Genomic DNA, 16,888 nt, shown 5'->3' with positions numbered 1-16,888 from the left:
TCAATTGTGAACTTATACCTGGAAATGGTACAATAATAACCTCTTCGCTATATAGTCGAAGCAATGCGAGAGAGATCACCATTATCTTCATCGATATGAGAATTTCAATATGCCGATACCAAAACGAGAATAAATATATAAAGAAGACACCAAAGAGGTGAAAGAAAATTTCTTATTATCATTATGTGTACGGAACCATTTCATCGAAATTAGAATGATCACTACTATGTTGTCACACAGACGACATAGACATTACAGCACAAAAAAGAGTCGAAGCCCATACACAACCTCTGTTTACACAGCAGGAACTCCATTCTTCTCTTGCAAAAGCCATAAGCAACTCTATGCATCCATTCGAATTATACATCGGATTCCGTCTCCTGCTAGCATGTAGTCAAACGCCTTGTTGATCTCCGAGAATGTAACTTCATGGGTAATGAACTTCTCCACCTCAAGCTCCTATCCATATTAAACGAATTCTTAGTATGCTTTTCCAGATCCAAGTAGAATTTTGCGAGACCTTTTTCGTTCTAGAGTGATCAATTTGAGTCTCGACTTACCTTATTCATATACTTTTCCACAACAGAAGGAAGATCGGTCCTGGGCTTGTAATTCCCGAAGAAGGTACCCTTCAGTGTCCTTTCGTTCAAGACGTTCATCGGGTGGGTCTTGAATGCATCATCCTTGTTCGGAACGCCGACAAGAACGGCAACACCCCATCCCTGCAATAAGTATATGCAGCACACCGTGAGCTCTCGTAAAAGAATGAATTAGTACTCAATAAGTAATCAATTGAAGTTAGAGAGGTTTCAGGAAATACGTCGTGAACACATTCGAACGCCGAAATCATAGCATTGATATTCCCCGTGCACTCCACACTCCGATCAACACCTCCGTTGGTCATTTCAGCGATCACCTAATTGAAGAAAAACCGAGTTGAATAGAAGCAAACAAAACTACATTTCTCAGTAATAATGGAGGGAGTAGAAATGAACCTCCTGAACAGGCTTGTCATAGTCCTTCGGGTTCACGAACTCAGTGACTCCAAACTTCTTGGCTGTTCACAATAATGAAAACCTCAGAAAACAATCACAAGCGCCGCATACAAAGCATTGGATAAATTGATTTCAACTTACCTTCTTCGAATCTCTTCGGGTTCAAATCGACTCCAATAATCCTCGATGCGCCAGCAATTCTAGCCCCCTCGGCAGCCTTATCGAGCAAGAATTTTCATCATCAAATTCTCATCTCATATAAGCAAAAAAGTGAAGATACATTGTAATATTCAGATGGTAAGCCTCACCGCAAGCCCAACAGCTCCCAACCCAAAAACAGCCACAGAGGAGCCCTTATTTGGTTTAGCAACATTCAATGTGGCACCGAGACCTGCAAAACGAGATTTTCAATGTTGCCATTGGTGATTGAATAAGATTGATGTCTCGTAGAACTCAAAATTCTCTAGAACCTGATGCAGACTTAGAAAAACCACTTGACTCACCGGTTGAGATTCCACAACTGAGAACACAGACTTTGTCCAGTGGAGCTTCGGGGTTGATCTTGGCAACGCAACCCACATGAACCACTGTGTACTCACTGAAGGTAGAGGTTCCAACGAAATGGTAAATTGGCTTCCCATTGATTGAGAACCTCGTCTTTCCATCGTTCAGCATGACTCCTCGGTCTGTGTTGATCCTCAGGAGATCACACATGTTGCTCTCCTCAGACTTGCAATGCCGACACTCCTTGCACTCTCCAGTGAACACCGGAAGGACATGGTCCCCGGGTTTTAGGTCTGTCACTCCTTCTCCAACACTCTCCACAATCCTAATATGATCATTAAGCCACAAGAGAGAATGAGTTAGTGAAAAATAAGAAAATAATTGCATATTCATTAAATCAGGCTGGATATACTATGTCCGTGCCCTGAACATCGTCTCCAAATCGAGGTTCGGATCTCAAGTCCCGGTAATCTCCTTCATGTCATCATGCTCGATATGCATTTTATGCGTACATTAGTACACAAGTTTATACTTTCACGGGAGTCAGTGTCTCGCATACAGTATTCAACATGACTTCTCCCGTGTCACTTAAGAACAGTATTTGATTAAAACGACTTTCTATCTTCAAGATTCTAGTAATGAAAAGAGAGAATGGATCTTTCCTAGGTACGTACCCAGAGGCTTCATGACCGAAAATGCGAGGAAACAATGGGGTCTGCCCCTACAATTCCAGGGATAACAATTTGATTCAGCGAAGCAGTATACAATCACATTGTACTACAATTTACCTTTTATGGTAGAATAGATATTTTTCATGTAAACGGTCCATGATGATTTACCTTGGCTTCCCAGAAGTAGACGTCGGTGTGGCAAAGGGAAGTGAAGAGGACCTTGAGGCGGACCTCCATTGCCTGCGGGGGCGCCACCTCCACTTCTTCCATCACTAGTGGCTTCCCTGCCTCCCATGCCACAGCAGCTGCAAAGTCGAAGATCCGTCATGATAAAAGCCGTGTATGCTAATTACAGGTTGTAGGCGCTTTTAGTTTCCACAGAAAAAAAAAATGTCGGGCAGATCAACGGCTCTAATGGACCATAACATTCTGTTAAATTAAACCTTTGAACTTGTCAGGGTTTAAGCTTTAAAATGCATTATAGACCCCAAAATGATACTAAAACCAAGACCATATCAAAGAGGCGAGACTCTTACTGCCATGATCCACGAGATCAATCAAAAGTCGCCCATTTGCTAAATTTTACTTAACGGGGGGGAAATCGATGAAAACAACTATTTGGGGTTCCGATCGGCACAGAAAAGATGATCTACGAATGGAATGAACTTTCAGTATTAGACCATCAAAGGAGAGCGATCAGAAGATGGGACGCTTCACCTTTGCAGCGGATAACCTGACAGGTTATGGGGGACTATAGTTTCCAGAGAAGCAAATGTAGAACAGATCAACAGTTCTGAATGACATTTCAACTTGTTGGGGTTTAGTCTTTAAAAATGCATTATAAAGCTCAAATGAAACTAAAACTATGTCCGATACCGATAGCGAGAGCCTTTTAAAGCTATGATCCCCAAGACAAGATCACAAGATCAATCGAAAGTTGCCCGCGTAATCTTTTTACTTGACAAGGGGAAGGGGATGAAAATAACCCGTCCAAATCCCCGAGATAAGATGGTCAACGCCCATAAAAGGCAGTAACAGAGACACCGGGGATGAAGCAGGACACTAACAATGAAACAAATCAAAGGCAGAAAATTGAACTGACAGCAAGTCAGAGAAGAGTGATCAGATGATATAAGATTTGGTCTACTTTCTTGTACCTTTGCAGCGGATAACCTGACCAGCAGTGCTTGCCATTCTCTGCTCTGTTTCTTCTCTCGGTTCTCCGGTTAGTTTCTCGTCTCCAAGGGTTGATTTTTTTTTTTTTCGGTGGGTTCCAAAGGTTGATTTTTGTTTGTGTGATGATTAAGGCGTTCTGCCCAATCGGGTATTTATAGTTCAAAAGACAGGATTAGCGTTGAAGTTGTGATGATTCTTTAGGATTGGGAAAGGAAGACAAAACCATATGCTCCCCTGTTTTATGGCAGTCTCTGTTTTGTATTAAAGAGGGCAATAGTAATCAAACAGTGCGGGCAGCATCATTGTTTCTGGTTTTCCCCAAGCTTCCTGTTGATTGGCCATTTGTTTAATATTCCGCCACTTGGCAAATTGGGCTGATACCTTTTCCACGACGGACAACTTTTTCTGACGGAAAAGGATTAATTTGCCCAATCTCCATTCAACGAACTTGAAAATATAATAGCAACCGGCATTATATATGTACACAAATTCCGGACATCTGTACCATGCAGTGGAGCCCACAGAATCGGCCACCACTTCCGCTCTCAACGGCACCTGCTTGGAAGGTCTACGTCTTTTACTTTTTGTATGCTATCGTATCAATCTTTTACCATTGTAGTCTAATGGTTAAAGTCTAAGCGCTCAATTTGAACATCACAAGTTCGAACTTCATTGAGGATATAGAGCTCGTCATCATATGGATATATTATGGGATGGTAGTGACCGATCCATAATATTTGAACCAGTGAACCTTGAACTTAATCCACTAGTGTGTTGGTGGAAATGCGATAACCAAGTTGAGCTAAAGTCTCACTAGCGGGTCAATAACCCGACCTAGTCTTTTACTTAGCCAAAAAAAAAAATATCTATCTTTTGAAATACATGCTTTGATACGAAAAGGCTAATATAAATTTTTGCAGTATACTTCTTCTAAGTTGTCGAGTTGTGCTAAGTTAGAACTGACGTGGTTCCAGCGTGTTAGCGACATTGGAACAGAATATGAACATGCCATAACGACAATGTGGAACAGTTTGTGTTTGGGGGCTTGGCACCAAGAGAGCATAGACATTGACGTCTAACACATGATCTTCAAAATTACTTGGCTTTACATCGAGGGACATTATCATTACACTGAGTCCCCTTTCTCCAACAGGATTCATGTTTGAATTAAACACGTACCAACAGATTCATCAATGCAGAAGCTTCAGAGTTCTTTCAGAATCAACAAAACATATAAAATTTTCCAAAATTTAATGCTACACTTCTGTAGCGTCTCAAAGAAACATAAATATTAGCCTAACAGAACCTCGAAACAGAAAATTTCCCGACATTCCTCATGGTGCCTCTTCTTACCGGTGCCGGTGCCGCTAATGAAAAGGGCAGCCTTTAGGCTCCATCCATCTTGAACGGAGATTCTGCTTCAAAATTTACAGAGATTCTGCAGTTTATGATTGGCTCTTTGTACTGCAAATGCATTCGGGATACGGGTTCTCGTAGAATGATTCTTCAGTCCTGAAACGCGCTCGGCCTTTAACCCCAGGTGTTGCAGTCCTCCTTTTCCTTTTAGCCCCTTGCCTGTAATGCCAGGAAAGGTACTGTCAGAATTATTATCCTGTTTCAGTAGTTCTCGGTTTCGTTGAAAATACCTATTCTCATGCATCTTCCGCACAATACGTGACAAAGAGGAACCTTCACTTATTTCACCTCTTTCCAGCTTATCAAAAACTTCAACCAGTCTTCTCCTGGGAAAGAGAAAAAAGTAAGATAGACTGACAAGACTGAGTCACCACATGCCTAGAGAGCTTCAAACGATTTCTTTGACTATACTCAAGTGGAAATTCAAGAAATCACTATTTTTCTTTTCTTTTTATTTTTTGGATAAGCACAAGAAATCACTATTACCAAGTTGATTAGGAGGAACAGGAATGAAGATGAACAGAAATGCAGTGCAGAAGTTATAAGATGATGCCCATCCCTTTCTGTTTTCAGTCAAACATAACAACCATGCCTAAAAGCCCAAGTTTAAGCATCCCTCGTGGACATCACTGATTGCCATTCTATTTCCTAGATAACTAACTTGCGTATTCGAAACATTTTACCAAATACATAACTTACCTGTCTGGGGAGATTGTCCTTCGGTGCCCTAGGAATCTCCGGTGGCCCTCAACTGCTCTTGCCATGTTCCCAGAATAAGATGGCACAAAGACATCACTTTGCACTGAAATAATGTAGTCAAGTGCTGCCGTCTGAGACGCATGATCCATGAAGCCTTCCAGTTCTTCTGTACTTGCAAGAGTCTCCTGAAATAGATGATAAAAAGCGATTCCTTGAAATTGCAATTTTAGCACAACATCGTACAAAACTCGTTCAACCAACATAATCAAGGTTTCTATTAGCAGCGTTTTTACTGGTGAAAAGTAATGCTAATTTGTTGTAGTTGCATATTATGGTCTCTTTGCTTTTGACAGTTTTTCACTTTCTCCCTCAGTAACAATAAAGAAAAGTAAAGCAAATGTGTCAGAGCACAGTGCAAGACATATTGTAATATTATGACTTGTCTAGAGAGAATAAATCAACACCTTTTCGTTTAATTTTCTAAATTTAGTAAACAAAGAACTCTCGAAACGTAAAAATTTCTCTTGCCTCCAAATATAAAAGCCATTTCTTAGCTAGAGAGCTTTTAATGCTTCAAAACACGTAAAAAGCAATCCTATCAAGCCATATAACTGGAACAACTGAAGAAAACCACTCCCGACAACTTCCAGCTAAAATATCAGACTTTGCCCATGCAATAAACATTCATCACCAACCTTAAAGATGAGATTTGGGAATCGAGATGCAAGCTCTAAAAGCCGAGCACTTCCGCCATAGATTTCACCAGCAGCAATGTAAATCAATGTCGATGAGGGATACCCGAGAGTGCGAAGAAAAATTCCCACCTCCTTAGGTGTTAAAGGGCAAGATCCCTCGTTTCGCTGCTCTGTTGAATTTATCTTCTTAACCTTCCAGTGACTTACTCTCTCCCTACAGACCATGGAAAATAAAATTAAGGTCCTGATGAGGAAATCAACAGTCGACGTGACTACCGAAACTAGCTATCTGGATTTTTTCCACGTTGCCATTTTCTTCTTGAATAGCAGAGAAAAGAAAATAAGGGTTGAAAATGATTTGGTCTGGTTTGGCTTCAGTAGTCCACATATCATGTAAAATGCAAGCTAATGTATTCTTTCACCAAATTCACCTCATTTTAGAAAGAGAGAACAAATGGAAAACTAGAAATTTTTCTAGGACTCTGCCAAAACAACTTTACAAAATCCTAACAAAGAGGACTACTATAACAACTATACAAAGATCTGTCGGGGTGGGGAAGATTTTCAAACCTCATTATCCTCAGCTCGTCTGACTCGGCTTTAGTCAAACCATAAGTGCAACCAGTAAAAGACAGCATGTCTTTCTCATACCGAAGGTGAAGAGCAATGTATTGTCCATTTCTTGATCTCAGCCGCTCCACCAGCTTCTGTGAGGTTTCACCGTCACGCACGGCTCAGTACCTAATTTAAACAGGATGCCCCATAGGAGACCTCTTAAATGCATCAAATACAGAGACAAGACAACCTCGAGGCTCATGCTTAAGATGGAACATTAAACTTTACCTGAGACACATCATTAGTGCAACTTCCAATTAGCTTAAGCTCCTTGGAACTCAGTTACTTCACACAATATCAGAACACAAGTTTCGCATTAAAATCCTGTTAACCCCCCAACACTTGTCATTAACCAAATGATCTGTTTCTGTTCATTGTTATTTTAAGTCCGTTAAGCATGTGTAAACCTTATATATTGCTCCTTTGTCCCCCTCACAACCAACTTAAACTTTAACAAATACTGGTCACTTGGCAGGGAAATAACAATCTGGCCAACATTGCATAGAACTTGGCAAGGAACTATCCAGACAGTTGTTCAGCAATATAAAATATGCAGAAAATTGGAAAACTCTACTTCAAATTGCCACGGGAATAAATAGTGATCCCTGGAGGGTACAAGGGATTTGCGGACCTTTCCTAGGCTCTCGATAGGGGGAGAGAAGCGAAGTGCATGATACAAGGCTCGGCATCTCAATCTCTGTATGTCAAGTGGGAGATCATTGTTTGCAAGTCGGGAATCCGATTTGGGTGCATGGATGACCTGCATGTGGAGACCCATTCAGAAATTTCATGTTCAAAGAAACCAATAGAGAGACCCAAAATAATAAAAAAGTCTCAACTACTAGACTATCACGATGCCATATAACTGCAGGAGTAAACTTTCATAGAGACATTGCATAAGTTTTCCCACATGAACCCAACTACATGCGTTTTCCGGGATGCAATCATATGCTTTATCAGAAAATTTTAGCTGCAAATAAAAGGCTCTAAAATGCTCTGAGTACCTGATAATCTTTGAACAAATGTGACATTTCCTCATAGTAGCCCATGCTGGACCATGAACCAAAGTGCCTACGAGCATGAGGAATAGATTCTATTCCCACGGGAAGCTCCTTCATGACTCTCACATCTCCCTCTAAGCTTTTGATGAAATGAGCCTCATCAAATATGTCCGCAAATGAACTGATAATTAGAACGATGTTAGCAGGAATATAAATGTAGGGGAAGCAGAAAATGAGAAACACCAACTGTTGAAGTAGGGAAAACAAGATAAGTACCTTGAATCTTTCCAAAATGAGCGTCTATCAAGTTGAGGAATTATTAGAGTGGCATTCATTATGCGTGCCACAGCTACCATGTCTGATATCTGTCCAAAAAAAAGAAAAAGCACAAGTCAAAAAACCTGCCATAGATTGGTTCCCTTCATTCACTTAGTCTCTATACAAGTTTCAATAAGAAAAGATGCGACCCGATAATTGCCCAAAGAAGTTTTTTGGTAGAACTTCACTCTCAAAAAGCATTGTATTCCTCTTTAATTTCTGGGCAGTTTCTCAAAATCTCAGTAGGAAGGTTCAACAACAAAGTATATCAAGTCCCACATAATAAAATAAGAAATGTAGAAGTCATTCCACTAAAAATTAACAGATTTTGGGTCAAGTTTCTCAGAAGCAGTGCAAAGAATAAATGGAATCGTCATATGGTCATAGTTCATATGCTGATCAGTTTTGGTATCTACTCATTCATGTCAAATGTGATCTTATGCAGTCTGTGATCAGAAAACAAAACTGTGCTTTCCATGAAACATGTGAAAACATATGGAAAACAGGACAAATCAACATCCCATATATATCCCACAAGAGAGATCTACGTGAGTGGAATATTGGCCAAGGTTAACTTACACCAGTCCGCATCTGATTCAATCCTCCATTGCTCCTCACAGTGAGATATCGATCTGTTTCTTGAGCAGCTGCCGTTGCAATTAATAAAAGTTTTAACAACTATGTCAGTAGTGTAACATACCTCTAAGAATAGCGCGACACCAACTAGATTGTAAGGGATTGACTATTTACAGTAAAGTTAGGGACTTCATGTCTTGATTCAGTAAATGAAAATAAGTGGATAAAGAATGTTCCTTCCAGACCTTTGTATTTAGAAGTGGACTTGACGCAAGGATGCAAACCGAAGCTGAAAGGAGTACCCCAAAGCTGTTGGTCCTTCATATGGACCTCCGAGTGCAAGACATCCTCGTGTTCAGGAACCTGTATAGACACTATTACATGACAGAACTACACATATACAAACACTTACATATGCCAAGTAAAAGCCACTAAAGTCTTGAGACTCGTCTGTTAAGAGACAGTGAGGCAAAATTCGGTACAAATTTGAATGGATTTAGTCATAATTCCTTCAGCTTCTCATTCCTCGGTGCCAACTGTGGCCTAACAGAACAGCTAACCTATGAGCACAGCAGATATCTCAGACTGAACGCATCAAAATCAACAGTGGCGCAACCGAGCAAAGCTAAAAATCAAGAATCCAAGCAAGCAATTTGGGCATAACCCATTAAAGAGCAAGCACCCGACAAGCCAGAGCCAAAAGAAATCACACCCGTTCAGATCGAATTTCATCGGATGCGGTCCCCTGCTGCCCGTCACCTTCCAACCCCTTTCTTGAGATGTAGATCAGCGTGAACAGAAAGAACGTAACGAGGAGGGCGAGGTATATGGCAATGGAGCGGAGCTTCCTGGAGAGCTTGGCCCTTCTTGAATGGAATTGGAAGGCCCCTCTGCCGTTCACCATCTCATCTGCTGCAGATCTCTCTCTCTCTCTCTCTCTCTGCGTCTCTTCTTCTTGTTCTTCTGCCTCCTCGTTGCTAAGACTTACGGACCAAAAGGGGGAATTTTAGCAGAAATTTGTATCTTCAGCTGCTTCCAACGTTAAAAAGATGGAAATGTTTTGTCAGTAGGGAGAGCTTCTTCTCGAGGAGGAGACATTACAGACGCAGATTCCCTCAATTTCTTGCATAATCTGAAGAATAGGATGATCTAATAATCTATAAATTTTATATATCTATCTATATATATATATATGGACAATAAAATTAGGTTGAGTGCAATAATAGATGTAATTAAAGGTAGCTAAATTTCTTAGTAATTATAATTATAAAGCTAAAAATTCAACATAAATGATTAAAAATATTTTGTTAAAGATAAAATGAATGAGAAGTGATTCCAAAATTAATGACGGTTGTAATTAACTTTTTTACAATCAAGTATTTCAAATTACAATTGAAATAAGAATTTAAAAGGGAAAATTATTACAAACAATGATTATAAGATGTACTTAAAATGTTAAATAAATAAAAGTGGTTAGTTTAATTTGTTGCATCCAAATTGAAAATGTTATGAAATGATAAGTTGAAAAAATTACAATGAAAACCAACAAAATAGTAAACAGAGAACTTTTTTTGAAGACTCAATATTCATGATTTTTTTTTATTTCTTAATATTATACGCTTTTTTAATTTCTTTGAAGATATTGCTTATCATAATAATGCATGGCAATATAAATTTTAAAAAATTTGACAATCTTATGGTTATATTTTTATTTGGTGATCTTAGTTTAAAGAGATCATATTAGTGAAAGATTTTAACTTATTATAAGCAACAAGCTACTAAGTATGTTTCATGTCTCATTTTGATTCTCTTTGCATGTACAACGGTTATCCCCTTGCCGCGGATATTACGAAGCTAATGAAGTCTACTAAGTAATGCACATTAACTACCTTTTGCAATAAATGATATTAATATATGTAACAATTATACTTAAAAGTTTTTCTGTAACCAATGAATGATCTAACAAACAAATATGAAAATAGATGCTATAATAATTTATACTCTAAAATAATTAATTAAGCATATACCAGCTATTACGATCCCCTAATTAAATTAATTTATGAGCATACTAAAATAAAAATTTACAGATAAAAGCTATTTCAAAAGAATGTGTAACATAAGTTACCTATGCACAGAATTTTCCCAAAAAAAAGAAGAACAAGACACTAGTTATATGTATTAAGATCATAAAAGGTAAAAAGAAATTAATAAATGAAATTAAGGACGTAATAAAATATTACTTTCCCATGAAAATGCAAAATGAAGTTTATATACTCACACTTAATATTTGTTGTGAATCTGAAGATGTGAAAAATTAAATAAAAGTTAAATGCACTTTAAAGAAACAAAGTAATAATAAAACAGTTAGTAATAAATTTGTCACTAAAATATTTAAAATTATTCTAATAAAATGAGTTTATAACTTGAAATTTTCAATTATTGTTAAAAAATTTTAATATTCTTGAAAGTAAATTAATCTTTAAAAATTTTGATAATCACTATTGAAAATAAATCCGTGCGACAAGCGGATTAGAACACTAGTAATATAATAAGAAGAACATTTTCAACAAATTAAGATTTCATTTCAACATTTAGTTTAGTTTTAGCTGCGTTCCAACTTCCAACATTTAGTTAGTAAAATAATAATAACTATAAAGTCTATAAAATCTTGAAAAACTTTATTTGTTGTATTTCATTCTCGGTTACATATTTCTTTTTACTTAAAGAAAAAAATTTCCTAAGAAAATAACTATAAAATTATATTTTTTGCCACATATGTAGTATATATATGATGCCTTCTTAAAACATACGCCGTGGAGTTTGCTCAATAAAATTTTTTTTACTTGTGAATGATGCGACACTAAAAAAATAATTTATTGATCACATATATAATTTCAATGAAAAAGACTATAAGCTATTGATTTTATGGTTTTATTGTCATATAAGAGAAAAAAAAACTTTATGCACAGTATATGTACTTATGATCAGCAATAACACAAAAAAAAGGAAAAAGAAAAGGCACGCGGGTATCACAAAAATTGTTTTCAAACTAAAATTGCTAAATATAAATTTGTATTGTAATTTTAGAATTAAAGTTTATGTGATAAATTTGAATCAATAATACGTGTTAAACGAGACTATAAGTTGCAAAATTTTTATTAAACTAATTAACTTTCTATAATTTTTAATTAAAAATTTATAAAAAATAATTGTTAGAAACTTAAAATTAATATAATTAAAAAATGTTATTGATCTTAATAAAAAGTTGGCCTTTAAAAAAAGTACATTGTAAGATAGAATGTAATAATATACAAATATATTAAAAGGAACTCGTGCAACACATGGGCAAGAGCCTAGTTTTTAGGGTAAAATGAACTCACCTACCTTGAGATTTGAAGAATTAGCGCATAACTCCATTTGTTTAAAAAATATGCATTTAGCCCCATTTTACTTTCTTTGAATAACCATTATTTTTTTAGAAAGATACATATTTAGGCGATAACTTTTGAAATTTCTTTCTTAAGACCATACATATACTATTTTATCTAACAAGGCCACCATGTTACATAAAATGTTCGTGTAAATCCTTTTCTTAGTTGTATTATATGTTCTTTAATTTTAGAAATTAAAAATTTAAAAGTTTAAAAACGTAATAAAAGAAAAAAGAAGGCAGATAAAGAGAGAGGAGAGATCCCTCTGGCAATATTATTTTAGGTGGTGGTCACCAACGGTAGTCACCACTATCCCATAATCATTTAATACGATTAAGCAGTTCAAAAAGTGGGTGTGCATGTCTGTGGATGAGATCCTTTTTGTTGTACCATCTCCATCTCCGGTAGCTCGCCTCTAGCCACCATCACGTGACACGAGGTCTTTGGCGTCCTCTGATGACATTGCCTAAGGTGGCAATGGCCGGTGACGCCTCAATGCCCTTTCTTCTCTTTACTTCTCCTATCCATTCATAGTTTTTAGCTTCATTTCTTTTTTTGTATTTTGTATTTTGTATTTTTTATTTTTAAAATAAAATAAAATATTTTAAGAAGAAGAACTTTATGTAATGTGGGTGGTATTCAGTAAAAAATAAATGTATGGTCCTAAAAAGGAAAGGTCTCCATAAGTTATGATCTCAATTGGAATTTTAAACAAAAATAATGATTTGGTCAAATAAGTCATATGGGGCTAAATGCATATTTTCTTAAAAGAATGGGATTGACTGTTATTTTCTCCAAATCTCAAAGGAGGTCAGTGCATTTTGCCATAATTTTTATTTTATTTTAATTTATCTATGTATCCATGTAAATTAAACAATTAAAAAGAAAGGGTGAAAATTGAAAAAGGAAAAATAGATGAGTTGAGGGAGGAAGCGATGGGGGAGAGAGAGAGAGTGAATTGTGAGAATATGTCACATGTGATACAAGTGTGCATGAATACCGGATATACCTAGAACTAGTTGGAACCTACTCATTAGGTAGGGTTCAAGTAACTCAAATTGAAAATATGGTAGGATCTGAGTGTTAATTTAAGGAACCGGTGAAAATAGATTCATATTCGGGTTTCAACATACAGGGTACCTACAAAATTGGTACTCGGGACTTATATATATTTTTCAAAAAAATTAGTTTATATTTACATAATCCTCTATGTGCAATGTAGTAGCTACAAAATCTTAAGAATAGCTTATTTGCTTTGTTTGTTAAGGAGAGTTACATCATCCCTTATTTGCTAAATAGTTACATAATATTTTAGTTGCTTATTTGCTTTGTCTGCTATATATTCTTAGTTACATAATCCTTTAGTTCCGTGGAAGGATGAATATAATTCGATTAATCTATTTCAATATTTATCTGTTTTATGTGATTATGAATGAGATCTTTTCGAGTTGTATTTGAAGAGAAAAAATAAATAAATAAAGTTGCAACTTCCAACATGATAAATTCCGGTTACATTTCTGTTATAAGTCCCAACATGGTAAGGTATGATTCCAAAATCTTAGAACATGTTCTTTACTAGATAGGGTCCGGATACTTTGAAAAAAAAAGGGTACCCGGACCCGCATACCCCTAACATGTGAGCCAATGAAGGGGAGAGGAGAAGTGGATGTTCACACGCGAATTTTTATAACCAATTTTGCTGTAAATAATACAAAAAATTAGGAAAAATAAAGAAAAGTGGTTTTACAGAGATGAGAGAAAAAAATTTAACATGAGAGAGATGTGAAAGAGACATGGAATGAGAGAATAGTGGGAAGTGAAGGAAAATTATTGAAAAAAATGAGAATATTTTATGCAATGAAAATATACAAAATCATTTTCTTTCTAATTGTATGGTTACTTTTTTTTAATGAGTGATTGACTAATTTCATAATATTTATTTTTTGTATTTTCATGGCACTTACAAAACACAACTCTCCCTTAAATAAATAGTATAGATTTTACCTTCGTCGACTATATTAAGGAAATTGAAGACAATTCGGTAAAATCAAGCGGGTAAAGAAAAAACTTTTAGGGGATACCAAATCCTTCCTTTATCATATATAAGTAAAATTGATTTCTATTATAAAAAAAAATGATCCATCGTAAATCGAACAAAATTATCAAAATAATCTACTTAAAATATAAAATTATTAACTAAATTTCTATTATATGATTAAAATCCGTATAAGATATAAACTTATGACAATATCAAAAATTAACAAATAAGTATTTGAAACAAATATGTCATAAAATTTGATATTTAAAAATGTGTTATCGAGTTTGTGTATATCTATAATAAATAAGTCTAATATAAAAACGGCTAAATAAATATACAATTGTACACTAATTGAGAGATGTTAGTTGAATATTTAATGGATCATTCAAAATTAGTCTAATTTTATTAATTAACTATCGTATAAAACATGAAACTAATATTAAAATATTTCATTGTATTAAGGCAAATATGTTTTTTAAAAAATTAGAATAATTTTTGTAAGAAATATCATATAAATGTGCTGGAATAAACATATAAAGTGCAAAGAATATAAACACCACAAAAAAATTTAATTGACCATACATAGAATTTTGAAAAACACTTATGGCTAAAAGAAAAAAGAAATTTACAACATATGACTATGAACTTAATCTCATAAATAAAATAAAATTTAAACTAAAAACATTGTTGTTAAAACACTGATTTAGAAAGAGGACAAACAAATGTCAATTTTGATTATTAAACTTAATTAATGTAAGTGACAAATCTACACTAACAATTAACTTAAATATTATTATAACAACTTATTTAACCACATTATTATAATTATTAACTTTAATTTTTAAAAAATTGAAGATTACTATTTGAAAATTACATTATTAATCAAAATTACTTATAATTAGAAAATCGGTGTTTCAAATTGTAATAACTATAGTAAGGACTTACATAGAGATACGTAGAAAAGAAACTCATACAACGCACGGGTAGAAAAAGATTAGTATAGTACTATAGATGATAAATGCTTGGAAAAACTTATAGCATTTCTATAATCGGGTTCTCATATAAATATATTTCACTTTTTGGCCCAAAACTAATTTTCTTTTACAAATCACACCCCATCTGCCCTCTGGGGCCCATAAAGAAGAAGCTGGGCTCTCCCGAGCCCATAGCTTACTGGGAGCCCAATAAGAAAGAGGGCATTTTATCAGGAGAATGATATTCGTTTCAATATTGTTGGAATGGTCGAATATAGGAGAGTGCTAGTCCGAGTATCATATTTTTTTCACGATACCCGAATCCTGCCCTGTAGGGGACAAGTTTCAAGATTTTGAAACCGGATCCTACCATGTTAGAATCTGGAACCGAAATTTACTCGGAACCTGAATTATACTACAGGTTCCGAGTATCCCATTGGAACTTGTGATTTTTTTTCCTCTTCAAGCACAATAAATGAAATAAATAACTAAAATGAAAAAGATCTCGTTCACAATCACGCAAAATAAATAAATGTCGACATAAATTAATCGGATCACATCCATTCACAAAACTAAAGGATTATGTAGATTTTCTTAGGATTATATAATACCACGAAAAGATTTTGTAGCTATTTAACAAAAGAAGAATGATGTAACTCTTCTTAGTAGACAAAGCAAATAAGCTCTCTTTAGGATTTTGTAACTACCACATCACACATAAAAAATTATGTAAATATAAAATAATTTTTTCCAGAAAAAATATAGGTTTCGGATACCGGTTCCGTGAGTAATGTGTATGTTGGAATCGAAATCATAACATATTTTCACCAATTCCTTAAATTACTACCCGAACACTACTCTATTTTCAATTAGAGTTACCCAAACCCTACCTTAACGAGTAGGTTTTAACAAGTTTCGGTTATACCCAGTATCCATGCACACCCGTAGTCAAATGCCACAAATGGTCCATCGAGTTGAACTTTGGAATATTTTTTTTTTCCACTTCAATTTGATTTCGTCGGTTTAATCTCTTGTCTTTGAGAAAAAGTTGCATTGTCCCCCTAGCAACAATTCCAATCAACACTCCTTACGTGGCCGAAGTTCGACTCAAATATGAATTACTGAAAGAATGCCACGTATAACCGAGGCGACAGAATCCTCGATTGAGTCCAAAGAGCACCCGGCCATGGATCTTCGATGAACGGAATTGCAAGTCCTAAGATCCAAACCGAACTCTGGGTGACTTAAGATCAAAGGAATAACCATGAAAAATAAATGCAAATGACAAAAAGACCTCTAGTGATCCATTGTTTTTTTTTTTATGGAACTAAGTGATCAATGTTACCTCCAAGTCTTATTGGGATTTGTCGCGATTATCTTAAACTCTAGGCACGAATTCGGCATTCTCATTAGTATAAATACGGACCGTCTGATCTCCATTGTCCCAAATCGGTCGGTTGTAAGAATTTTTTTCATGTCATCTAACAATATTCCTTGGAATGAACTAAGTCATTGATGATTCCTGAGAAATAGAACAAATCCTGCATTTGTTTTCACATGGTTTAGCCGGCTAAGGATTTGCTGTCTTTTTCTTTTCCTTGAGGAGACCACAACGCATTTTCATCATATTAACTGAGAATGATTCTTACTCGAGCATTGACTTGACTTGATTACAAAATGCTTTTACTACAAGAGAGGCCTATAATTAACTATTAAGCCTAGCCAGTAAGGGATAATGGGAGGTGATATGAGTGCACATGAAAGTTTCACGGACAAAAG

At 35.6% G+C, this 16,888-nt stretch overlaps 2 protein-coding genes across 3 annotated transcripts; both read right to left on the bottom strand.

Moving 5' to 3' along the window:
• Positions 1 to 154: 154 nt before the first annotated feature.
• On the bottom strand, positions 155 to 3,498 carry LOC116212354 (alcohol dehydrogenase 1). 2 transcript variants are annotated; one of them, XM_031546913.1, is made up of 10 exons: positions 3,328 to 3,498; positions 2,339 to 2,475; positions 2,174 to 2,220; positions 1,499 to 1,824; positions 1,304 to 1,386; positions 1,137 to 1,212; positions 996 to 1,057; positions 821 to 916; positions 561 to 722; positions 155 to 459 (listed from the first exon to the last, which is right to left on the bottom strand). In XM_031546913.1, exons 1-10 carry the CDS (start codon positions 3,362 to 3,364, stop codon positions 343 to 345), a joined length of 1,143 nt encoding a protein of 380 aa, XP_031402773.1. In that variant the 5' UTR covers positions 3,365 to 3,498; the 3' UTR covers positions 155 to 342. The 2 variants fall into 2 exon arrangements, with proteins under 2 accessions (XP_031402773.1, XP_031402774.1); XM_031546914.1 differs by lacking the exon at positions 3,328 to 3,498 and adding an exon at positions 2,888 to 3,027.
• Positions 3,499 to 4,429: 931 nt separating this feature from the next.
• LOC116212353 (O-fucosyltransferase 38-like) lies at positions 4,430 to 9,823 on the bottom strand. Its single transcript, XM_031546912.1, has 11 exons — positions 9,379 to 9,823; positions 8,912 to 9,029; positions 8,670 to 8,737; positions 8,049 to 8,137; positions 7,776 to 7,953; positions 7,403 to 7,531; positions 6,727 to 6,863; positions 6,157 to 6,370; positions 5,462 to 5,646; positions 4,993 to 5,088; positions 4,430 to 4,921 (listed from the first exon to the last, which is right to left on the bottom strand). The coding sequence occupies exons 1-11, from the start codon at positions 9,568 to 9,570 to the stop codon at positions 4,792 to 4,794; spliced, it is 1,536 nt and encodes a 511-aa protein (XP_031402772.1). The 5' UTR covers positions 9,571 to 9,823; the 3' UTR covers positions 4,430 to 4,791.
• Between the last annotated feature and the right edge of the window lie 7,065 nt (positions 9,824 to 16,888).

This window comes from Punica granatum, chromosome 6 (assembly GCF_007655135.1).
Source record: "Punica granatum isolate Tunisia-2019 chromosome 6, ASM765513v2, whole genome shotgun sequence".
NCBI classification, from domain to species: domain Eukaryota; kingdom Viridiplantae; phylum Streptophyta; class Magnoliopsida; order Myrtales; family Lythraceae; genus Punica; species Punica granatum.
The sequence above is the reverse complement of the archived record's forward strand: the minus strand, read 5'-3'. Positions and strand labels throughout refer to the sequence as shown.